This window comes from Zonotrichia albicollis, chromosome 9, assembly GCF_047830755.1.
Source record: "Zonotrichia albicollis isolate bZonAlb1 chromosome 9, bZonAlb1.hap1, whole genome shotgun sequence".
NCBI classification, from domain to species: domain Eukaryota; kingdom Metazoa; phylum Chordata; class Aves; order Passeriformes; family Passerellidae; genus Zonotrichia; species Zonotrichia albicollis.
Window position 1 is genome coordinate 16,781,830 of NC_133827.1, and position 18,202 is coordinate 16,800,031.

Below are 18,202 nucleotides of genomic sequence, written 5' to 3' on the forward strand. Positions count from 1 at the left end.
GGTGCCAATATCAAAATCCGAGCACCCATTGGTTTGACTACAGCATCCCAGAATTCCCACTTCTTCCTGGTCAAACCACCACGGGAAGACAGGCTCCCAAACAGGTCACTTACTCCAGCTACCTTTAAACACTCTTTTCCTGCTTTGTCCTCCCTCTTTTCTCAGAGCAGAGCTGTTTTGCTGCCTCTGGCGCTGAAGGGCAGGGAGGCAGCCATGCATGCACGCATCCAGCAACTAACTGGGTGTGATTCCCTCTTGTCCTGACACCTGTCAGGACTCTGGTGTTTGGAGCCATGAGATGTCACTCTGGGAAAGGTTCTTACACCTGTTCAAGCCCCTTCAGAATTCACAACCAAGAAATACTCATTACAACCAAAAAAGTCTTTTCATTTCAATTCTCATTCCTGGCTGATTTTCTTCCTTTTTTTGAGAGCACAAGATAAAAGTTGGCAGTGGTATTCCACAACAACACATGAGTGTTTCCTGAAAAAATGAAAAAAAATTCAAAGTCCTGCAGCAAAGTGCATCATGTCTCACTGGCCTCAGAAAACACAGAGTTTACCACAATGCTCTCTCAGAGCAGCAGTCTACAAACTGCTCCTGTGGGAAATTCCCTGACATGGAAAGGAGATTACTCCTTGAAGTTCCAACCAGAGCAGCACACTTCTGAACAGAGAAGCATGAGTAATTTCTCATCTCCCTTTTCCTTTTTAAGCATTGCAGCTGAGCAGAATGCTTTGAGGACTCAACACAAGCCTCTGTGTTTTCAAGTCTGCAACAAGCAGCAGGCACAAACACCTCCTTGAGCCTTCCAGGGAGAAGCCCTGAATTACAATTGTGAGCCTTCAGCAGAACAAGCCTCACATGAAGCTGGTGGAAATGCGCTCAGATGCATTCCACATGATGGCTTACCTGATCTGCAGGGCAGGCAATGAGCCATAATTAAATATTCCACAGAGCACACGAGCACTTGCTTATCACTGTGTATGGAAGAAGTAGTTCCTACTCAACTGTCAAATCCTTACTTAAACCCTGACTCCCTTTCTCTCCCACAAGAGAGGCTCACTCTGCTTTTCTGAAAATTCACTTATTTCTCTGATTTCTGTGTGAATTTTTTCCAGGAGAGTCAATCTGGACTGGAAATTCCTTCAATACTGCATGCTGTGCCAAGTCTCAAACAGTAGAGCAGGGGGTAATTAAAAGGAGCAGGTAATTTTTTTGACTGACAGGCAACAAATCATGAGCTTTGAAAGGAGTGGGGAAGGATTCATTTGCAAGAAGCTGTGCTGAGATAAACTCAGACCAAGCAGGTAGCTTGCAGCAGGATAATGTGCTGTTGAGTACAGTGGTTACATGGTGGTAGCTGCAAATTTGTGTAACAGAGCAGCTTCATGGCCAATCTCTCAATTTGCAATTCAAAAGCAACCCAGGTCTGGCTCCCCAAACCTTCTGTCAGCAGTCAGGAATGAACATGACAGCTGAAAACAGCCCATACCTGCACATTGGCTTGAATTCTGCAACAAAAACACAGAAAAAAAAATTCTATTTTTCTGCAGTTTTACAATTAAAACTCTTGCTGCTGGAGTTGTCCCAGTTTCTCAGTTTCATTTCTAGAGCCTCTCTGTTGGAGTTCCGGATGTTGAGAATTTTAGACTTTGTGCGCTGACAGACTCTGACCCCCAGGAGAGCACTGCATTTAACCTGAGGCCATGGAGAAGACTTCCAAAATGTATTGATAGCATTGAAATTACGGGTGTGTAATTTGATTAGAAGTGTTTAATATCACATGGTAGAAAACTTACAGTTTGGGGGTTTAGAATATAGTAATATCTATGAAACACCTCTCCTTTTCAGCTCTCCCACAGCCAGGCTCCCCTCTCATACCCACACCCATAGGGAGAACTGCAGCACACAGTTTCCTCAGGCTCCCACCTTCTCCTTCCTCCCTTTCCTCAACTCCTCGTCCTGTTCTGCATGGTATTCCAGCTTGTTTCCCTCAAACTGCTCCCTCTCACATCCCACCCCCCTACCCAGCTAACAGCATTCACCTTCCTTGAAGTCACACAGGTCTCCTCCTGCCTTGCAGAAAAGCGACCCAAATGCACTTTTTAAAGAGCTGGTCCACAAGTTTCCTTCTACCAACTTAACTAAAATCACACCAATTAATGTTTATAAAACAGATAGCTGGATTTGGGGTAATCGTCCAACTATGCTGTATTTGTTACCTTCAATTTCAGGAATTCATAATCTTGTAAAAATAAAAAATTTAAGTACCCACATTCTTCACCAGCCTTATACGCTTGCCCATCCTTCGGGTATAGGAAATGCTCTGCTACCTAAGGATCTAAAAAAAACCCCAAATCAAACCATCAACTCCCTCCTCCCCCAAATGAGAAAACCTCCTGCCAAATGATTGCTGGTAGCAAAGTAAGAGGCAACATTAACTTTTTACACCATACTTGTGCTCATTCCTCAAGCCTAGCTTGCCCTAGCAGTGTTAAGGGGTGTGGAGATGCAAACCGAGAAAATGTTTTGGTTGTTTTGGTGGGTCAATGTATCTGAATTGCACATAGGACAGGGAGATGAGGTGTTTGCAGACTTGGAAGGAAGATTTCTTTGTGGAGAGCAGCTGTTATACAAAGTTGATTTCCACTTCCCTCAGACATGCCACCTTTTAGAAAAGTCTTCATCCATAAAATGAAAATCCCCCTCCAATCCTACCAGAGCAAGCAGTGAACAGCCTCACAGACAGAACCCTGGATCTAGCCAAGCAGTGCATCTGCTTGTTGGAACCCTGGATGCTGAGAATTTTAAACTTTCAGTGCTGCCAGGCACTGACCCTCAAGAGAACACTGCATTTAACCTGAGACCTTGGAGAAGGCTTCCAAAATGGAATGATAGAAATGGGATTGTCAGTGTGGAGTTTGAATAGAAGTGTGTAATACCACATGGAGGAAAACCTAGAGTTTAAGGTTGTAGAATGTAATAATATATATAAAGCCAAGATGGAGGTTGTAGGGTCCTTCTTCTTCACTTTCTTCTCCATGGGTTTGGGTGGTTTTGTGTAACTGAATAAAAAAGTTCACATTGTGGGACATGAGGGATTGGTTATTGGGTTAAAAAGTGAAAATAATTTCGGTGTCACTTCTTAATTGCATGATTTAGCCTTAAAAGACCTTGTAGAGAAAGGTCATATCAGATTTGACTTCCAATACTTCAGCTCAGCTCCCCCAGCAACATCCAAGGGAAGTCCAGGCCATCCTCCCCCAGATCCTCCTGTGACCTGACAGCACAGAATGCCCAACCTGTGCATGTACCCTTAGCATGGAGGAATTTTTCCAAGTGGAAACTCCCAAATGTACTTTTGGGGTAGCTTTGTGGCTGGAGAAGAGACCCTAATACCTTCTATCTAGAGAGCCAATCAGACCTCATAATTTTCTGAGTCTAACTGCCAATGAAACGCTGAAGTAGGAAATTCTTGAATCTCCTGAAGCTGTAGTTTCAAATCTTTACTTGTGTGGAATAAAGGATACCCTTGGAAAGTTTTTACTCAAAGAAAAGAAACTAGTATTTTGTATACCTATAAAAACTTCACCTCATAAAATTAAAAGTTTTGAGGGAAGAGGCCGAACAGTCCATCAGGAGATAATAATAAATCTGACAAGAAATTGTAGAATTAAAGATAGAACTTCACTGTATTAGGAAAATCACTAATTAACTTGTGATTCATGCACCCTAATGGAGTTTGAGAGCCCCATCAGTGTCATCAAAACATTGTCCCCTCAAAATCACGGCTCATTGCCTGCTCTGTAGAAAAGGAAAGCATGATAGGGTAACCAGGCATTTAAACAGGACGACAATAATATTAAGGAGGAATTCTGTGTTTTTACATGCCCCAAATAGGCCAGTTTCACAAATACTTTAAGGAAAATATTTTGAAGTTAGTAACATTCACCTTTTGGAGGGACTAAATGTAAAATCTGAGAAGAGGCAGCTTTTATTTATTACTAACGAGACAAGGCTGCAGATCCTTACAATGCTGACAATGAGAAGCTCCTATGCTACCTTCCCATTAAAATCATGGATGATGCCAGAGCCGAGGGAAGAGGCAAAACCAATTCTCCTTCCTCAAGATATGTGTTCCACAGCCCTGAGGCGGGGGCTCACTGTGTTCTGTGGTTTTATGACACAACCAGGGCACATTTGATGAACCAGGATACAAATGCTACAACACTTGAAGATAACACGATGAATGAAAACCTGCAGCATTTATTATGTATCAAAACTCCAGACAAGGAAAGCATTTTTGTAGGGCTTTTTTTATTTTTTTTAAAATTTGCCTATTTATTTTTTTATATTTTATTTAAGAGTAAAGCTCTGCAGTGAGGGGAAACAACAGAGTTCTAACACAAATGAAAAAAGCACACTGGCTTCCTAGGTCAGTGTTTTAAGAACATTTCTATGCAATTCTTTTTTACTTTACACTACCACTTAACAATATGAAGGGATTTAAATATGTCAGGAAGAATAATTTGGCTCATGCTCAACAATTAAATGGAAGCTGACTGACGAGTCAGACATGCCTGTGGTTATCAAGGTGGCAGAGAGCTCAAGATATAGTAAGGGAGAGGAGAGATGGGCCGTTAATCAAAGTGATATTTCCATTTATTTTATCCTGGAGCATAATTTCTGCCAGCACGAGAGCTTTGGGTTCCACCCTACCCTTAAAAAGTGTGACACAGTTTGGTGACTACCAGCTCATCTGTCTTTATCCCCTTACACTCACCCTCTTCAACATTCACATTCCAGTTTTCAGGACATTTCAGCATCATTTAAGTCACAGAAAACTGTGCCTTAATCACTGAAAGTATGGAAGTGAATATATGGAAATGCAGAAAGCACTAGACACCCTACAGGCAAAATTATTCCCATGAGGTGTCTGGTAAAAAAGAAATAGAACACCAGTAGGAGAAGAAGTCTTGAGGGGAAAACACCACAGACAAGTCAAAAACAGATTTTGGAAGGTGAGAAATACACCTAAGTGCTTTTAATGCACTAGAGGCTGTTCTGAACTACCTAAGAAAAGAGTGCTGGAGGCTGGAAGGAACACACCACCTTCCCATCCAAGGAGACAACTGCCTCGCATCCTTTCATTGCCAGCTCCTGTGGGCTTTAGCCAGCCCAGACCTGCAGGTCACCTTTACAAAGAATGAGGAAGGATGATGAAACAAACGGTTTTCACAAAGAAGCCATAGGAGAGCAGGGAAAAAATAACCCACAACCAAAAATGTGAGACAGCTAATGTAATTCTCAAACAGAGAGAAACCAACCAAACAAAAGAAATGCTGATGTGATTTGTAATTCTAGTCCTGTCACAGATGTTACAGGCACTGTGAATTGCCAGTGCCTCTACTAACAGAGTTCTTTTTCTCTTGTCAGGATGAGTAAAATATACACAACACAGCAAGAACAGGCCTAGAGCAGAAAAGACCTAACAAGCAATTGCTAACAAGTGGCAGATCACTTGGTGAGGAGACAGTAAAGCCTGTTGGGATGGCATGCCAGCAGAAATCTTTATTTATTGCGCTAATTGTTCCTCCCCACAATTGTCCCTGTGGGTGTATGGTTTGATTTTCTTGGGAAAGTCCTTAAATGTAGATATAAAAGTCCAGACAGCATGCACACATCTCCACAGCTTGGCTGGCAGGCCAGCCCTGCTGGAGGACATTGATGCCCCCAAAGAAACCCACATCACAAGGCTCAGCTCAGCCAGAGGTTTTGTCCCCTGAGGCTTGTCCTGTCTCAGTGTGCTGCCCTGTTAATCCTGGGTTTGTCCCTTTCTGGAGAGGCACCATGCTCAGGCCTTTTGCTGCCTGTGACATGGCACAGCCACACCACTCACCGGGACAGGGACACACAGACAGCAAAATGACCCCAAATTACTGAGACACTGCCAAGAAAAGCCTGGGTATGGCCTGAGGTTAAACACAGTTTCCAAAGGGTTATGGGTGCCTTTCTCCAAGGGCAACATGAACAACTGGAGATGAGGCCTGCCCTCATCTCCAGTGCAAAACTTCAGTTTTGCACTTTGACAAACTTTGCCAGTGGAAAGAAAACAAGAGAATTCAGAATAAACACAAGAAAAGCTCTGAGACCAGTTGTGATGAAGGGTTTCTTGATAACATGAGCTAGGCTGCTCCTATCAGAAGGTTTCTCCTCCATTTTCACCTCCAAACCAGCTGAATGTTGGCCATTTTAGCTGCTTCAGAAGGCCAGAGTGCCCTCAAAACAGAACACCATACACTCTTAATTCTTTGCACAACGTGGCACTCGAGCAAAAACCTAACAAGCAGCAGATCCCTGAGGCCAGAAGGTTGCACACCTCTCCCAGCAGCAGCTTTCCAAGCCCCAGGTTCTCCAGCCAGGGAGCAAAGCCTCCATTAATGGACTCCAGCAGCAGCATGGCTTTAGCATTTCCAGTAAAACAAAAAGGAATGATCACTCACTAACCCAGTAAAATGTAAAACCCCACATGAAGTTGTGGCTGGTTTGGTTCTGTTTATAAATTCTCACTTACATCAAAACATTTGATAGGAAGGAATGAAAAGAACATTTGATGAGTAGAAACCAGTGCTGATGGGGGCTGCTGTAGTATGCAAAACATCTGAGCATTCAGCAATTTGCCTGTGAGCTCTTGTTCAGAAAACAATGTCTGGTACTAATAATCCAATCCCACAGAAAGGACTCTACAGGAAGGTTATTTACCATCTCACAGAGGCTGTATGATTTATATGTGTTGTCACTGCCTGTGCCAGAAAACTGATGAGTGATTACCACATATTCATTTGAGGATCAGGTATCCAGCCTCAATTAACTAGATTAGGCCATGAGGAATTTCTTTTCCATTCACAGCACAACTGAGTATAACATTTGGTTTAAGTCAATAAGGAACTTTTAAATGGAATCCAGTAATAACCAGAGTATGTTAAAGCCACTTGAATTAAATGCCTATTATTTATCACTATTGCTCATTCATTGCAAAAACATCTGGATTCCAATCTGATAGAATATATTAGTGGGGGAAGGACAAAGTAAATGAATAAATAAGATCTAGTTCATTAAGCATTTGCAAAGCACTGCTACCCCATACCCATTCCCAGCTCCTGGGGGATAGGTATTCAACTTTTCCCTTGTGTTGTTGGCTGGATGTTGATTTAAAAGCATCTCAGTTCTGCAGCTCCTTGTGCAAAGCTCACAAGAATCCTGCCTGAGATACTGCATGCCCTCCATCTCTGTGGACAAACCTTCTGTGAAATAGGAATAGCAGTGGGCCAGAGTAGGGAAGGGACATGAAAGCACTCAGGAGTAAAAAAGCTTATGAGAAGAGCATCACCAAAAGAGAGAAATCAGTAAATTCACATTGGACAAAGAACTTCTAAGCCTTAACAAACAGTATCACATACAAAAGCTCCTACTTGTGCTAAAGTGTGGTCTGACCAATAAATAAAGACTTATTTTAGGCTTGGAGATACTTGCAAAATCTGAACATGCATGGTTTCTTTCCCAAGCCACTTACTTCCCAGATCAATTAAAGCAGACAGGGCCTTGCTAGAGCAGCTTTCCTCTCTTGAACCTGTGATTGCTTTAAGAGATACATAGCAATGCTCTGTTAAATACTGCTCAATTAGTGAATGTTTCATTGGCCACACCCCCTTCTTTTGAAGTTTATGAAATAACTGCTATAGTAAAACCTGAACTGCTTTACTGTTAAGTCCACAATATATTCTTTGGAATTTATGTATGAATGTGTCTTGGTTTACCCCTTCAGCAGAGAGGGGAGCTGGGCCCAAATTAGCCATGAACATTTCCAACTGCAAAAAGCCCCTAATTTTATTTTATCTCTGTATAAGTTTATTTACGTTCCTACTCTAAGTGCAACTGAAGTACTGCATCACAAAGTGTTAAAATCTGCAAGGCCTGGGACACTCCTAAAGTCTGTCCACTTTTGCAAAATCCCCAGAAACATGCAGTCAACACTGGATACATTTAACTATGCAAGGACCCTCTTTCTGCACGGTGACAACAAAGAAGTTCAGCATTACAAGGACCCACACATGGATTCTCAGAAAGGCAAAAAGGAAACCTGCATGACACAAAGATTAATGTGGAAAAGCTTTGGCATTAAGAGTGTTAAAGCAGATTTGCTTTGGTTTTCCTTGTCCTCTAGCCAGTGGCAAGAAAGTGATTATTAGAGAGTTAAAGCAGCTCTGTGTGAGTTTGTGAGCCAGAGAAACAAAACAAAACCTCTGACAAGATCTCAGCACCACCTCCTCTGAGAGACAGTAGACTCAGGATCAGCTTTTCCATTCAGGAAACGCAGGCTGTCACCTGGGGCAGCAGAATAGCCAGGGGCTGTTTTTTGTCAGGGTAACAAGAAATCCTATTTTGCAAGAGGTAAAGGAGGGCTCTTGCCAACTAACCTGAGGCAGCACATCCCCCAGAGGCATGCTGGAGAGTGTAAAATCACCAGATAGAACAGAAACAGGAACATTTTGGACACATGAATAAAGAAACTGAATAGTCATCAGTGTAACCAAGAAAGAAACCCCCCAAAACTCTGGAGGTTATTCCCTCAGTAATGTCTCTGCTGCTTTTAACCCTCCTTCAAGCATCCATTCTGCTCCTTTCCCCTCCTGCAATAGCAGAATCCTCCCTTCCACCTGCTAGCTATACATCCTCCCTCTCCTGCATGGAGAGCAAGAAACATTTTAAAATGCTATAGGAACACCATACATAAACTAAAACATTTTACATGCCCAGACTTCTTGTGACAGAGCACCTTTGTGGCTTTTGAGAGAGGTCAAGGAGGAGACAAAAGGTGCCTTAGAACAGCAGGGCTCCCACCCAGCAGGACAAGCTGCGACTGCACCTTGACTTAGTCCAGTGAAATTCCTCCTGCAGGACATGAGGGCTCCTGGGCAGCGGCACCAGCACAGCCAGAGGGGCTGACCCAAGGTCTCTGTCTGTCTGTCTATCTGTCTCCTCCCCTCACAACTGAGACCCATTAACATCTCAGGTGTTCCCCTTAAGTCAAGGGGCTAGAAATGTAGTTAGCAAAGATCATCTACTGTGATTAGAGCTTAACAAGGAACCTAATTGAAACCAGGTGGTATCAATATCACTTGATACCAATTAGTGGATAACTGAAACAAGGCTGGGAATGATAGGTGATACAAGAAGTATGTAAGAGTGCAGGAGCCATAAATACTACGGACTTCTAAGACTGAGAGGAGGTCTGGACTGGGACCAGCAGGCCAACTTGATGCAGGGGGGGAGTTTATCATGAGGAAGATGTCTTACTTCCTCCCCAGAAGCACAGCAGCCTAATTAAAGGGGACAATTGTGCAGCTATAATGGACGTTCAGCTAATTATAACACTTGGTGAGAGTTAATGTTTGTGTAATAGGAATCATAGAAACCATCCTGGAAAACCATGTGAATATGTAAAACCTTCTTGGATAAACCGAGAGCAGGAGTTTGTGACTTTGCTACACAGGTCTTTAGGAGGTTACTCTCCATGTGTCCAGTGCTGTAATAAATATACCCTCTTTTCAACTTTAATTAGTTGAAGAATCATCTGTCTGTGCTTCACTCTGACACTATCCCTTACCTAAGTCCTCCAGCAGCACCTGCACAGCCCCTCCCTCCCTCCCTCCAAGAGGGAGCTGTGGTGATGCTATGGTAAAATCACAGCTTTGTTACTCACTACACCTCCATAAATGTCTATGCTGTGAAACACTTTTATCACCATCCTCTCACCCCTAACTTACTTCCACTGTGCAAAACAGGACATGGCTCAGCCCAGTAGCCACAGAATGTTTTCACACAACAAAATACTTCTGAGCATGAAACAAACAAAAAATTCTGTTAATTATTCCACAGTATTTGGTGTAGCAACCTCTATTTATTGCCTGCAAATATGTTCATTGCAGTGTCTCTGAAAAAGAAAAGTAAGAAGCCTGTACAGTATCAAAGGTAATTTTTAAAAGATGACAGGTTCCATGAGGTTTAAGGGCTTTTTGCAGTGTTGGCTCAAATGTAACAATAGGAACCAACAGACAGTAGTTTCTGCTTGAATATTTCTTGTCCAGGAGTTTGTTTTTGTAGCAGAAAACAAATATTCTCCATCAACTGCACTGGCAGCTTTATCTCTCTGTAATAAACAGGCAAGACCTAGCACACTGAAACACCATCAAAGGACAATGGAAGGACAACACACACCACAGATGCTCAATTTTAGGGTTTATTTCATCTGCTAACATTCATCCTTGATCTAGACAAAAACAATTAGATGATTTTTTAAAATTTTATTTTTCTTGTGGAAGAAAAAACCTTTTAACACTTTTTGTAAGATGCTATAAATAAATATATAAAGCTTTAAGTGTTACTCGGCTCAAGTTAAAACAGTTGCCTTTTATTTTTTGTTGGTTTTAAGTTCCTGAAGTGGGGGGGAAAGTGCAAACCATTCACATTCAGCCCAATGGAATGAGTCCAGCCAGAGTCACTTTCAGAGAAGCTGAATCTGTTTGATCTACAACATGGAGGATGGAAGGCAGGTGGGGGACAGTTGTATTTTTTTTACCCTCAGTCACACAACTCCTAGAGGAACTGAGTTCCTTGGTAAGTAAAGCACACAAGAAAGGGGAGAGGAAGAAAAAGAAAATCCTGCCTGCATTCACCTATCCCTGCTCTGTGCAGACTGTGCAGCAGAGAGGAAAGAAGAGACAATATAAGCAAGGTCCCAGATGAATGGAAATGACAATGCAAACCAAAATCAGATAGCTGTAGGGATGATGAGAAATCCTCTGCCTCTTGTGTGTTTGACTGGCAGACTACACATAAACACCAGGAACTTCACACTGAGAGAGGATGGGGATTTTTGTCTTCTCCTTATGGAAAAAAAAAAGATTAAAAGGGGCAATAAAAATAAGTTAAATCATATTCCAATATGTACAAAACAAATCATGCTCAGTAAACCTTTTGAATATAAACTTATTCATTATAGTACAACTCTCTCAATCCGGTCTCTAGAATTGACACATGAGGGAACTGAACAGGGAGGGGGAATTGCAGGGCTCTCAGGAGACAGACTCATTTGCAAATCTGGCTTTTTTCATCTTGCATAGCTAAGAATTACAGAGCTGGGACAACACAGGCTTTAACACCCATGTGCTCATCAGGGCTGCATTCACCTTGGCAAAATTCCTGTGGATGGGGTAAAACAAGCAGCCATGGATAGCTGGGATTGTGTGCCCTGCTCACCTGAGCTGCTGCTCACTGACCTGTGCTACAATGGCTTGGAACACTCCAGATCAGGCAGTGGAATCCCATGCTCACTTCTGCCTCAGGAACATGAGCTGTTAGCATTAGTGGAAGTGAAAAGAAGAATAAGAAGAGAACTCAGCCAGCCCTGGGATTTGAGTCCAGCAGATAGTGTCAGCTGCATGCCAAGCTACAGCTCCAGGAATACAGCACCAAGCACAGGTTGGGGATGAATTCCTGGAGTGACACTCCTTTTTTCTGGTGACTGGAGAAGTCTGTGGGGTCTGGGTAACTCTGAACACCAGTGACACAAACATCAGAGATGCTTTTAACCCCAAGGTATGAACCTTGGCCAGGCCCTGTGCTGTGATGCTGTCATCACCTTCTGGAGCTGCCCACTACTCTCTGAAGTGACCTGACTGGATCAGAGGGAAAACTTCCTAATTGTACTGCCATGGGGACTCCTCCTGCTTGGTCACACTCTCAGAAGTGCACTACTCTTTTCTGCTCTAACAGGACAGCCCTGGGAGAGAGGATTCAAAACCTTATTGGGATCTTTCTTATGCTGCTTCCATTGTCATCCCTTTTCTATAAGCAAGTAAGGGACTGTGGGGTGCAAAAACATCAACTGAAGTGCTCCTCATTATTCCAAAATGTTGGGCATAAAGGGAGAAATTTAGACATGCCAAAAATTCACACTGACCCTTTTCTTTCTTTTTTTTTTTCTTTTTTTTTTTTTTTTTTTTTTTTTTGTTTATGACTTTGAACCCTGTGACAGCCTGGGCTGGCAACCTTACTGGTCAATCCTGCATTTTGTGACCTGGACAGGGTACAAGGTGGCATCTGTCTGGAAAACCTTGGATGAGGCAAACTCCTTCAACAGAGCTAACTACAATGAGACAAACCAGCAAGAAAATTTTTTCTTCAGCAAGAACACACACCAAGCAGTGATGTTTTCACTGTTTACGTGACTAAAAGCAAATTGACTTCTGTGCCCCAAGAAGTCACAAAGTCCCTAAGGGACAAGTCCAATCTTGCACCTGCCTGCACTGCTCCCAGCACTCTCCTAGCCTGACCTGGATCATGATACACTGACAGACCCCCTGAAGAAACACTTCATGTCCTGAAGAAGCTTTTGGTGTGTCTGGAAGTCACAGAAAAAACCTTTTGAAAGGAAGAGGCAGATATTGAACAAGAATCTACTATCTGGCCACTACTTCTGCCAGAGTGCCTTAAAGCTGTTCTTCTCCATTCATTTTAAAACTACACACACATACTTTTCATGTTATTGTAGCATCAAAATATCAGTCCTAAAAAGAAAAGAAATAGTACCACTTCAAAGGGTGGTACATATAAATCACAAAAAACTACATACATTCACATTATGTTAAAAATCCCTTCCCTTGTACCCACTAAAGGAAGAAGACAGTGCCAGGTATGTCCTGCAACCCATGTTCTGGTACACAGCACTTAAAATCAATTAACAGCCAGAAGCAGACCAGCACAGCAGCCAGGGTGAGGGAGGGCTTTTGGGTGATTCTGTTCATTCCCATTACCCATAATCTGTTTCAAAGTGCCCTGTACTTTTCATACCTTGGAGTACTCTTTTAGAGTCCCTAAATTTGTTACTTCCAGTGTAGAGGTGGAAAAACTGAGGCATTTGCATGGGTGCAGGATTTAAACCTTGTAACTTCTGCCTCAGTACTGAGGTCAGCCCTCCTTTTGTGTTTGAAATGAAATTGTTAACCTAAGACAGTTTTCAATATAATTTCATTTCTTTTGCTTGTTCCTGCAATACATTACAAAACATATAAATAAATGTTGGAGCAAGGTCTTCTACTGACATGCTTCTAAGGTCAGAGGCTGCTTCTGATTTAGACAACCCAGCAGACAGATTCATTAACATCCAGCTGGTTACTCAGAGCCTGTAACACAGAACAGCTCTGGCAGACACAGCCTAATCACAATCCTGCTCTGAATCCCACACAGTCCCAGCAGTGAGACACAAACAGGGATTAGCTGCAAGAACCCCTCGTGCCTTATGGATCCACCACACAGGACACACCCTGAAAAGCTTTTGGGGAAAGGTGGAAACTGTGCATGTGCAGCAACAGTTGCTTTTTAAATCTCATGTGCTGGTCTTGTGGGTAAACAGCCTACAAAGTTGTATTTTTAAAATACAAATGTTTTCTGTAGTTACAGCAAAATGTAAAAGTGCTGGCAAGTAGCAGACATAGCTTCTGCCAGTCTTGGGATTCAGAGATGAACAATGGATTTGTAATAACCTTCTCTTCCCCCAAGCCAACCACCAAATACTGCTTCATTTTGCTCCCCAATTTTCATTCAGGAGGAAATGCTTATGGCCAACTTACACATTTCTGGGAACAGGAGCCATTCTGTGGCAGAAGCACTGGCACAGCCTTCAAGACACGGACAGAACCAGCACCTACTGGTTCCAGCCAAATCCAGGCTGACAATGTCCTGCTGTCCCTGCAGGCAGCTGAGTGTGTGCTTGTGCACTCTGCAGCAGCAGGATCAGACCAGGACCTGGCCAAAATCCACCTGAAATCAACAGGAAAGACATCATCTGACTCTGGTGGACTTTGGCTCAGGGCTGTAACAGAATTTTGTTTGAGCCCTCAGGGCTCTTTGTGTTTTTCCTTCTCAAGTTTTTTAGCTGTCTTTGCTCTATAAGGAAAAAATGTATTCAAAAGCAAGGTGTATCCCCCCCAGAAGCCCTTCCTTTGCAAAACTCAGTCTGACTTTGAAACTGCTGGAAACAGTGCACAGAGGCAGAGAAAGAATTAAAATCCAAACCAAGCAGCACACAGTGGACCTGTGTGATGGGAAAGGGATGCTGTAAAAATGACATGCTAAAGTTGAGTTCATCAGCTCTCTGCCTCTTCTCCAGTGATTTCAATGCCATATTGATTTGCAGTTAATGTGGCCTTTGAACATGAAATCCTATTCCATTTGGTTCAGAGTTTACCCTAAACAATAGCTGATTCAGGTCTTACAGGCTGAGTAATAACAGTGAGACATGAACCAGGCAAAAAATGCTTCATTTCCATGCTTCCAGCCAAACAAAGAAGTGCTTGCAACAGCAAAAAATAAGCCATATTTTAATTTGGTGAGTGGAAAGAGGAATTAGAGAAGTCCTTGTTGTTCTGTCTCAAAAGTCAGTAAGCAGAACCTGGTTAGACTGTCCCCACACTGGAGGATTAAACTTCCATGAGGCCCTAAAAAACAGCATTGAAAGACTTCTGCTTTGAGAGTGGTCTGAGACTAAAAAAACACTGTCCATGATTCCCCTTTCCAGTTTTATGAACATAGCTTGTTCATTTAAAGTAAGGGCTGCAGAACAGGCACCCTGCCAAAAGACAACGTGCACTGTCTCATAATTAATTAAGACCCATAATCAGAAATTTTCACAGCTCTGGAAAAGAGCCCCATCCTGTCCCCACTAAAATCAGTTCTAGTGACTTTACTGGAAGCAGGCTGATGCCCATTATGTCTTGATAAAAGCAAGTAAAAATAACTGAAATAATACAGCTAGGTAAGGTCTATATGCTTATTCTGGGTCAGTATTTCTCATAGCAACAAACAAAACAAAATCACCCCCTTGTCACATTCCCATTAGTGACATATCATTTGCAGGGTCTGAATTTTTTGTGGATTTATGAAGGAGTTATTACATTTTTCTTCCTTTTTTTTTTTTTTGGTAGTATGTAGGATAGGGTTTTTGTGTGCTGTTAACAAACAATACTGATAGTGGCTTGAGTGGTAGTGGTGTAAGCTGACAGGACAACATGTCAATGCAGGTTTGAGTCTATGGTTGGCTCTTAACTTGTTTTGGGACCTGTCTGGGAAACAAATCTGCGAGTTTTGTGTACAAATTCCCCATTATTTTTGTGATGAAGCTGCGTATGTATATGTGATACTAGTGCAATGAATCAGAACCACTGTGCTAAGTACATTTCCCAGGCCATAGTCAATTTGCTTTAATGTTTCTCATCCTCCGACTGGTTTTCTTCTTTTTTCTTTTTATGGTGCTCTACTTTCTGGCAGTGGCTGCCAGCTGAAGTGCTGTGACTGCCTGTGTGCTCAGATCCCAGCCTGACAGGATGGCCCATCCACAACTCAGTCACCATTATCAGTTACTGACAAACAGTGCAATTCCCACCCTACCTCCCCCACAAAAGAAAACCTCTGATTCCTTGTTTTTTAATTATGTATCTTTAGAGCATGAGGCTCAGGGGATAAACAGATGTTAAAAAAATCCTTCTTCTGCCATTTGTGTTAAAATTATGAGGATAAGAAACATTCTTCTGTATTTGTCCTTATGCTTGGGTAACTGCATTTGTGCATTTTTTTATCTCTGCATTAGAATGTTGACCCTTTTTTTATTTTTATGTATTTATTGATTTTTTTAAGAATCTCATCGGTCTTGTAAGAAACAGTAAAAAGACCCTATACTTAAGGAAGCAATCTACCTTCTGTTTTACAGACTTGTTTTTAAATAAAATATGTTTTGGTTTTGGTTTTTTTTTTTTTTTTTTGTTATTTTTACTTCCACCATCTCTTATATGGAAACCCCACAATATCATTAATATAAAAGTCTGCCTAGGCTACCACTTCTCTATAATATGGCTCATGTAGTCCTCAGTGGGCAAACGTCCTTGCTCCTCGGTCTCTTCCTTGGGAAGCGCTTCGTTGGAGCGGTGCAGGAGCCTCTCCTCCCGGTTCCTGATCCTCTGCTCCATCCTTTCCAGCTGCCTCTTGTACTGGTAGCGCTGCTGGAAGAGGTCCTTTGCATAGTCATAGAGCTGCATGTCCAGGTCGTTGAGCTCCTCGATCCTGCGGATGGTGTTGTTGTCCACCTCCACACCACCCGCCCGCGTGCTGTTGTACTGCATGAAGGGCCGGATGAACTTCAGGTTGAAAGTCCTCTCAAACAGGTACTGAGTCTTTCTCTGGAACTCTGTCAGGCCGAAGAAGGCCATGTCTTTGAGGTTCTTTTTGGCGCTCTCCAGCAGGATCTGCGCTCGCTTGTTCTCTGGGATGAAGGACATGTTGTAGCAGCCCACCAGGCTCAAGTCAGCCAACATCCTCACCTGGCGGTTGTTGGCCAAGTTGTAGGGGCAGTCCATGAACTCCTGCAGTGTGCAGCCCGACCAGTCCGTGCCCTCGTAGCACGAGGGCAGCTCTTCAGGAGTGGGTGTCCTGCCATCACACATGTGCAAGGAGGTCTTCCAAGTAGCTCCTCGTTGGACGTGACGCCATTCGCTGAGGTAACGAGAAACGGGGTCTCTCAGCAGAGTGATGTAGTAAAATTTTCTACAAGGAGAAGAGAAAACAGAATAAATATTCTGCTAGTGTAGATAGCAAAAACCTGAGTAAATCAATGTGACATCATCCATCCAACTGTATTTCTGGGTTGTTTTTATCTTGCAATATCTCATGCAAAGCCCTTTGTGCACATTAGACCCGTGTTTCTCATTTTAGCCTTGCCAAATAGTAGCACCTTCACCAGGATGTCTACTGCCAGCAATAGACTGCAAAGTCAGAACAAATCACCAGGACTAAACCTGTTCCTTGACTTCAGAGAGCAACTGTGGCTCCTGGCACTGCCTGGACTTTCCCACCAAGCACTGGGTGCCTGCAGTGCCAGCCAGGACCTGCTCTGAAGGATAGCCCAGCAGCCTCTCTCTGTGAGCTGGGCCTATCACCTCCACTCCATGCAGATGCTGACCAGGACACCCACTGCTTGGTTGGTGTGGCTGCTGAGCTGAAATATGGGAGTCTGCAGTGAGTAGCAGGATAAAACCACAGGAACATAAATGAAAAACAATAGGAAATCAGGAATGCAATGTGCTTTGCAGAAAGAGAAGGCTGAGCTGACAACCAGCAATATCAGCAATAATTTATTCCCATTTCAGTCAAACTGGTATTAAATCAAACAAACTTCAGACACACTTTTGACACGAGACTAAATAGAAGGGAAAAGCAAGACAACCAGGAAGAGCACACATAATGACATGGGGCGTTCTTGCTGTTGTAAGTACAATGAAGTCCTCAACAATAGAAGCTGTCCCTAGAACTGAAAACATGACAGCTGTCTCTTAGCAGAGACCCTCTGGCTTCAGCCCATGGAGTTCTGGGATTGACAGAGATGGCAGTCTGCAATGGCCCTTTCCACACAGAGGGAAATGGGCTTTTCTTCCCTGCCAGCAGCATGAGACTGAAGTGTCTTTGTGTTTCCAGAAGGAGGAAATGCCTTCTCTAGCTCCTAAATCTGGCACATGCTTTCAGGGCATGGGACTGTGACACTGAGCACACATGGGAGCCCCTGGCTTTGGCAGGAACACACACATGCAGCTGGGAGTGTTTCACACAAGGGTGGTGGAGGATCCATGTCCCCATCAGAAATGCATCGTCAGAATGCTGCTAGGGCTCTCTGCCTTGCCAGCACTGTTCAGGAACACCAAATGGAATGGCCACTGAGATGGCAGTGAACAGTTTTTGGAAGAAGATATAGTAAAAGTATTCTGTTTTGGCTAATTTTAACAGATCCCTGTTTTCCTAGCACCTTCAGTATTATTCCTCCTATTACTAACCTAAATTTCTGCAATAAGAGCAATTTAGTCTTAAAATAATACATCAGAGCCATTGCCCAGGAAGTCTCATATTAAGTAATGTTTGCTTTCCTAATTCATTATAAGCCTGCTGAAGGGCTGTTTCAAAGCAGTCAGTTTTGGTCTTTCCAACAATGGCAGGGGGTGTCCACCCCAGCTCCGATTCCTCTCCTGCCTTCTGCCTTCATAATGAGGGCTGGTACAGATATTTGTTCATTTTGGAAACCATTATCTCTCTTCAATAG

At 43.0% G+C, this 18,202-nt stretch overlaps 1 protein-coding gene across 1 annotated transcript in view; it reads right to left on the reverse strand.

Moving 5' to 3' along the window:
• Nucleotides 1–12,027: 12,027 nt before the first annotated feature.
• Nucleotides 12,028–18,202, reverse strand: part of HS6ST1 (heparan sulfate 6-O-sulfotransferase 1) — a 192,395-nt gene continuing 186,220 nt past the window's right edge. Inside the window, exon 2 of the mRNA XM_074546760.1 lies at nucleotides 12,028–16,659. Coding sequence (XP_074402861.1) covers nucleotides 15,951–16,659 — 709 coding nt within the window. The 3' untranslated portion in view covers nucleotides 12,028–15,950. The remainder of the gene's footprint in view (nucleotides 16,660–18,202) is intronic.